Source organism: Myotis davidii, unplaced genomic scaffold (genome assembly GCF_000327345.1).
Source record: "Myotis davidii unplaced genomic scaffold, ASM32734v1 scaffold96, whole genome shotgun sequence".
Taxonomy (NCBI): domain Eukaryota; kingdom Metazoa; phylum Chordata; class Mammalia; order Chiroptera; family Vespertilionidae; genus Myotis; species Myotis davidii.
Genome location: NW_006289416.1, coordinates 2,758,960 through 2,766,308, shown reverse-complemented (window position 1 = coordinate 2,766,308; position 7,349 = coordinate 2,758,960). Strand labels below are relative to the sequence as shown.

Here is a 7,349-nt window from a genome sequence, read left to right as displayed (position 1 = left end):
AAAATCGCATAACAGCCGAGCATACACCCAGCAGCGCTGCTGATGCCTGAACGGTATGTGGAATGAAGTGGGCGGGCATCGGGAGGCCACTATGGCACGGGGCAAGCACTATGGGCAGTCTATCTGAAGTGTACCTGGCGTATAAGACGACCCCCCACTTGGAGGCATATTTTTCAGGGCCAAAAAATCGTCTTATACGCCGGCAAATACGGTACATGAATATTTAATATAGGTGAGTAGAAGAGATAAAGGCTTAACAAGAAAATGGACCAGCCATACAACAGAGATTATGTGGGTCACACCAAGTCAAATACAGCATTTTACATAAATCAGTCTTTCCAATATAATGTTTAGGAGCCTTCCTCACTAGAGTGTAAGGTCTTCAAGGTTAGTAACCTTGCAATCTCTTTCCATTGGGACAGTTCATTTCTACTGTGACTGTGACACTAAGACCAAGAATTTTTGGGGCTCTGAAGAAAAGAGGAATAAAATGGTATCAAATATAGCAGAGTGGTCCAAGGAGATTTAGACTGGATTTGGTAATTTGAAAGTAGTTGCAGTAGAGAAAAGAAAGCCAGATTGTGGTGGGTGGAAAGTTAGTGGGAAGTGAGAAAGTGGAGAAAGCCTACTTCTCTCAGTAGATAAGGAGATCAAGGATAGTAGTTTCTTTGGGGGCCAGAATTCTCTTCGGATTGGTTGTTTTGCTACAACTTTGTCTCACATTTTTCATTTTATGTGTCTATATGTAGTTTTTATAGGTATTATATACATGTATAAATGTACTGTTTTTAAATGAAGTAAGGAGGAAAAAAATAAACTTTTTTTTAAAAGAAATGATGGTGTTACTGCATTGAGCCTGTATCTGCTCTGTTCAAAGCTGCACCATTGAGCCAAGCTTCAGAACACCCAAGTGGGGTATTTTATAGATGGAAAAAAGAGAAGGAAACAAGTAGGTTAAAAGTTCAAGACTAGAAGTCTTAGAGACACAGGTCCAAAATTCCCTTGCTCAGCCACTGCCCCAGCTAGTCATCTGCTTTCACTATGTGGCTGCAGAGTTAAAGAACAGTCCCCAAGACCACCCTTATTTCTGACACCAATGGCAACTGTGGGTTTCCAGGATAACCCTCAGGTTCAATAATTTGCTAGGATTCACAGAACTCACTGAAAGCTGTTATACCCATGGTTTGGTACAATAAAAGGATTCAGATTAAAATTATCCAAGGGAAGGGACACATGGAGCAGAGTCCAGGAGTCTTCTAAATGCAGAGCTTCCGATTGTCCCCTCTCATGGACAGTATTGACTTCTGACGGCAAGGTGAGACAGTCTGCGTGGGGTATTGCCAACCAGGGAAGCTCACTTGATCCTTGATATCCATAGATTTTATTGGAGCTCTGTCACATATATATGGCTGACTGCTGCATAGCTTACCTCAGTCTCCAACCCCTCTAGAGGTCAACTGATAACACATGACCCCAGACCCCCATGGTAAATCACATTGTTAGAAATCTAGTGTGACCCAAGAGTCCAGATACCAGGCATGGCATTTCAAGGGCTTAGAGCAGCCTTGGGCAAACCACGGCCCGCAGGCCGAAATGAATAAAACTAAAAAAAAAAAAAGACCGTACCCTTTTATGTAATGATGTTTACTTTGAATTTATATTAGTTCACACAAACACTCCATCCATGCTTTTGTTCCAGCCCTCATGTCCAGTTTAAGAACCCATTGTGGCCCTCCAGTCAAAAAGTTTGCCCACCCTGGCTTAGAGATTACTTCCCAGGAGCCAGGGACAAAGGCGAAACCTTTCTTTTGGCAAAATTAAATTCTTTACTGCACGAGGGCTTTTTTTTTTTTTAACCTAGGTAGTATCTATCTCATAGGGAAGTTGTGAAGATTGAATAAACATTGGATCAAAAAATTACTCTGGTGTCCTTGGGTGTTCTGAGGTTATATGTGGTAATAATGATGGAGTTAAGATTCAGACTCAGGACTTTGTTAATTAATATTACAAATAAAAAATGGAATGAAAAGCGTTCATTCTTTTTGGCATTTAAATTATTGGTGGCTTTCAGTAGAGTATTGGAGGCTACTACCAACACCATTTTACAGAGAATTGAGTTATTGGGAAGATGAGAAAATGGGGACAGTTAAGTATTAATCTAAAAGTTTTGTCAAGGGAAATGGGACATGAAAAGGTAGCAAGAGGGATGCAAGATTAAAGAACAGGTTTTGATGATTTTTTTTTAAAGATAGCCTTTTTAACATGCACCATACAGTAACTATACTAGTTTCTTTGTGTATGTTATCTCATTTAATTCTTACGTGCACTGGAGTAGATATTGTGTTTTGCTGTAAAACAGAGTATTGAGTGGGCTTCCCTGCTTTTCAAACCGTGTTTTGAAAATATTGAGGCCCAGAGAAGTTACGCAACATTGGCGATAAAATGGAAATAAATAAAATGGAGGATTGTTGTGAGGATTAAATGAGACAATCCTTGTAAAAATAAGATATCAATTTTAGAGCCTTTCTCTTTAGGGGAGCCCCATGTCTTCATAACAGTGCTTGGCACATAGTAAGCACTCAGTAAATGCTAGGTTGTTACATATTTTAAAATTAACTCCCACTTAATAAGTATGGGTTTAATGAAATTTTAGGGGGAGCTACATCAATAATATCTATTGTTTCTTAATTTCTTCAGAACTGCTTTTTTTCCCCTAGCCATTTAATTGTCACATTGGAAATAGAGCTTAACTATTTATTTATTACTACTCACATAAAGTAATAATTCTACATTAAGATATTTTTACTCATTAACTTTAGGTATTATAAGTTCTGTTTTTGCTTTGTGTTTTATGCATTCTTTTTTGCTTTTTCTTTTTAACTCTAGAATTAAGCAGCCACAATGTCGAGCAAAAAGGCAAAGACCAAGACCACCAAGAAGCGCCCCCAGCGCGCAACATCCAATGTGTTTGCCATGTTTGACCAGTCACAGATTCAGGAGTTTAAAGAGGCCTTCAACATGATTGATCAGAACAGAGACGGTTTCATTGACAAGGAAGATTTGCATGATATGCTTGCTTCTCTAGGTAGACTTTTATATTCTTAATATGTCTGCTTTCAAAAAATAATAATTCAGCATTCTATGAATTATTTTTTGTGTGATGTTCAAATATTCCTGTCCTGTCTTCAAAGCCTATTGAGAAATGCCTGGGTGGGAGGTGCCATGTTGGGGTTTGGCCAGTCATAAGAGAATAAGCCTGTGGGGATGGGGACCTGGCAGGCACTTGGCCAGGTGGGCCTCAGTTCCTCTCAGCTAACTGCTATAGGTCTGCTAGGTGAACAGCCAGGAGTTGGCTAGGTGGCAAAATATTGGAATTTATAACAAAATGTGTAACTAATAATATAGCAGTTAGGAATAAATGTTGAGGACAGTTTATAGGTAGGAAGTAACAATAATAAATGATAGTATCAGGAGGAAGGGCAGTGCTACTGGAAAAGGGAACACGGGAAAGGGGACTTTCACAATTTTATTTATAATTTTTTTTTATAACTAAAAAGAAAATGTAAAGATAAAGGATTTAAAGTAGCCGAGCAGGTGTAGCTCGGTGGTTGAGCATTGACCTGTGAACCAGGAGGTCACAGTTCGATTCCCGGTCAGGGCCACATGCCTGGGTTGCAGGCTTGATCCCCAATAGGGGGTGTGCAGGAGGCAGCTGATCCCATGATTCTCTCTGATCATTGATGTTTCTCTCTCTCTTTCTCCCCCTCTCCCTTCTTCTTTGAAGTCAATAAAAATATCTTTTAAAAAAGGTAAACATAAACTGCCCTTTATTATTTGTTTTATTATGGGTATTATTTTAATATTCCTTCTATGATGTTGTTTGTTTTGATCTTAAAAAGAAGTCCCCAAAGGCCCTCTGTGTTGTGCACCCAGCCAGCACTGATTTTGTAGATGTGGAGAAAGGAATAACAGCCTGCTTCTTGATAGACCAAAATGACTGGCAGGGAATAGGGTGCAGCTCAGGGATGGCCTGCAGTTAGGCTCTGCACTCTGGCGTGTTCTTGTGCTGGACTGTTAGCCAGAGAGCAAAGAAAAAGATGTTGTTATATTTTTTCTTTTAGTTACCACAATGCAATTTGTTCCTCTGTCTTATTTTTATTTTCTCCTAACATATTATTTTGAAAAATTTAAGTCTACAAATATAATGAACATGTGTACATCTTTTACCGGTGTTAACATTTTATGACATTTCCTTTATTTAGAGTAAGAATAGAATCAAGATACTGATCTAATTTGTTGACTTGCATGTAGGTTGGATCCCAGTGTTTTCCACTAAGAATAACTAAGGGTACTCTCTGGGCAGGTCAGTACTGAAGAAGCCCATTGAAGAAAATTGAGAGACTTAGTTATATTACAAAGATTGAATACTCAAGCCTATATCATGATCAGAGTACATGCTCACGTAATTTATGAGTGATGGTAGTATAAGAAGTTGACCTTGGGGCCTTCTGTTTTGGGGAGCCCCATCCATTTAAGGCATGTATTTACATTTCAAATCAACAAATTATAATGTATGCCTTGAATGGGTCCATAGGTGTTTAGCCTAAATGAATTCATTATAAATCCCTTTGTCTTTTTTGTACCCATATTCTCTTGACACCTTTGTATTACACTTTTTCAAAAAAAAAAAAATGCTGCAAGAGAGTTGGATTAAATCTGAAAGTAGAAAAGTAGATCATTTTCTTTATTTTTACTTATTCAATGAATCTAGAGATTAATTTCGGGCTAATCTTTGTATTGGTGTGTTGCGTAGGTATGAGTGAAGATTGTAAAGCAGTAAGTCAGATACCAACTTGGCATTTAAATTTCACCCAGAATCCCAGGATTAAAACTTTACATATGAACAATAATTCTAGATTTGACTATCATTAAATGCACTTGGATGTAATATTGAGGTGCCTCCTTAGATATGAATATCTAACTTACAGATGTTCTTTTCATAGAGAATCATACAAACTTAATGTTAGAAGGGACCTTTCAGATACCAAATTTAATCAGTCCATTTTACAGATTTAAAAAGTAAACCCTAGACACCTGCCAGTTTCTCCCAGGTCACACAGCCAGCGGCAGAACTGAAATTCAAACCACTACTCCAGACCTCTCATTCACTGTTACTACTACCATATGTGGCCATTCCAGAGGAATTACTCCCAACTTTGTGAGAAGGGTCAGGGCACTTCCCTCATTACTGCACTAGAAGAGGGAGAGTGCTCTCAGTTGGAACCAAGATTAAGATTTCCAATATGAACAGTACTAAACAAGAATGAATTTAGTGACATGAATCAACAGCATTTGGCAGTATGTATGGCAATCAAACAGTTTGTAACATTGTTCAAAATAATCATAATCTCCCAATTTTAAACCAACCTAATAGTTTTCACTTAAATGACCAACAAATAAAATTTTAAAGCATATCAATTCATGGGCAACTATACCACAATTGGATATATGAATGTTTAGATTTTTTTTAATAACTGGTATTGAAATGCCCTGATGGCCTTTTATGTTATCAACATTCAAGATGAATAACATGGCATTGCCTGGACCATAGTTTTAAGTGTTTGTTTTGTTTAAAATATTGAAAGAAAAGTTATAGAAAATATCAATAAATGAGCAACATTCAACTTAAGCCCATTTTTATACATGCATTTTTATAATGGTGTATCAGAGATTTTTTTATGATGTCATAAGTTGTCTTTTAAAATGGCCTTAATGCAATTAATCGAAAAATTAGTTTCATGTGAGGATGATATACCTTTTAAAATGTGTTGGGGAGAATAACAGCAATTATTTGTTGAAATTAGATCTTTGTCCTTAAATGTTATAATGTGAACTCTTATAGGGAAGAATCCAACCGATGCATACCTTGATGCCATGATGAATGAGGCTCCAGGGCCCATAAATTTCACCATGTTCCTCACAATGTTTGGTGAGAAGTTAAATGGTACAGATCCAGAAGATGTCATCAGAAATGCTTTTGCTTGCTTTGATGAAGAAGCAACTGGTGGGTGCTCTTTGTTTATGTCCTTATTCCAAACTGAAACATTTTTTTAGAAATGAAAAATATTAGTTGCCCAGCCGGCGTGGCTTGGTGGTTGAGTGTGGACCTTTGAAACTGGAGGTCAAGGTTCGATTCCTGGTCGGAGCACATGCACGGGTTGTGGGTTCGATCCCCAGTGTGGGGTGTGCAGGAGGCAGCCAATCTCTCATCATTGATGTTTCTGTCTCTTCCTCTCCCTCTTTGAAATCAATAAAAATATTTATTTTTAAAAAAAGAAGAAGAAAAACATGAGTAAAATACACATTTTTAAAAATGAATAAAGGGAAACTATTATTTACAATGGGACAGTATAACTGAGAATGGCTAGGACACAGATGTATGTAGGTTATAAAACTATACTATTTGTGGTGTTACTCTTTGAATTTGGATCTGAGCTTCCTGAAAGCCAAAGAGAATGTCTGTTAAATAGTAGTTCTGAAACAATAAAAGCAGCTTCTTCAAGAGACTATATATCACACCAGAAAGTGTACAGTCATGTGCCACATAACAGCTGCTTCGATCATGACCAATAGCACAGTAGTGGTGTTCGCACAAGATTATAAGAGAGCTGAAAAATTCCTGTCACCCTAGTGATGTCATAGCCATTTTAACATCATAGTGCACACGTTACTCATGTGTTTGTGATGAGACTGGTATATACAAACCTGTGCTGCCAGTTGTATAAAAGCATAGCACATACAATTATGTACAGTACAGAATACTGATAATGACAGTGAATGACTGTTACTAGTTTATGTATTTACTATACTATACTTTCTTTTAAATTTTTATTGATCGATTATATATAGAGAGAAATATATTTTTTTTTAAAATATATTTTATTGATTTTTTACAGAGAGGAAAGGAGAGAGGTAGAGAGTTAGAAACATCAATGAGAGAGAAAAATCGAATAGCCGAATCCTGTAAATTTCCCACCCGGGATGTGCCCACAACCCAGGCACATGCCCCCGCCAGTTGTATAAAAGCATAGCACATACAATTATGTACAGTACAGAATACTGATAATGACAGTGAATGACTGTTACTAGTTTATGTATTTACTATACTATACTTTCTTTTAAATTTTTATTGATCGATTATATAGAGAGAGAAATATTGATATATTGTTCCACTTACTTATGCATTCGTTGGTTAATTGTTGTATGTGCCCTGACTGGGGATTGAACCTTCAACCTTGTATCAGGATGATGCTCTAAGCAACTAAGCTATCTGGCCAGGGCTATATTAC

The 7,349-nt window shown here is 37.3% G+C and overlaps 1 protein-coding gene across 1 annotated transcript in view; it reads left to right on the top strand.

Annotated features, from left to right (window-relative positions):
- Positions 1-860: 860 nt before the first annotated feature.
- Positions 861-7,349, top strand: part of LOC102752077 (myosin regulatory light chain 12B) — an 8,189-nt gene continuing 1,700 nt past the window's right edge. Inside the window, exons 1-3 of the mRNA XM_006761859.2 lie at positions 861-949; positions 2,887-3,085; positions 5,903-6,064. Of these exons, the coding sequence (XP_006761922.1) occupies positions 2,902-3,085; positions 5,903-6,064 (346 nt within the window). The 5' untranslated portion in view covers positions 861-949; positions 2,887-2,901. The remainder of the gene's footprint in view (positions 950-2,886; positions 3,086-5,902; positions 6,065-7,349) is intronic.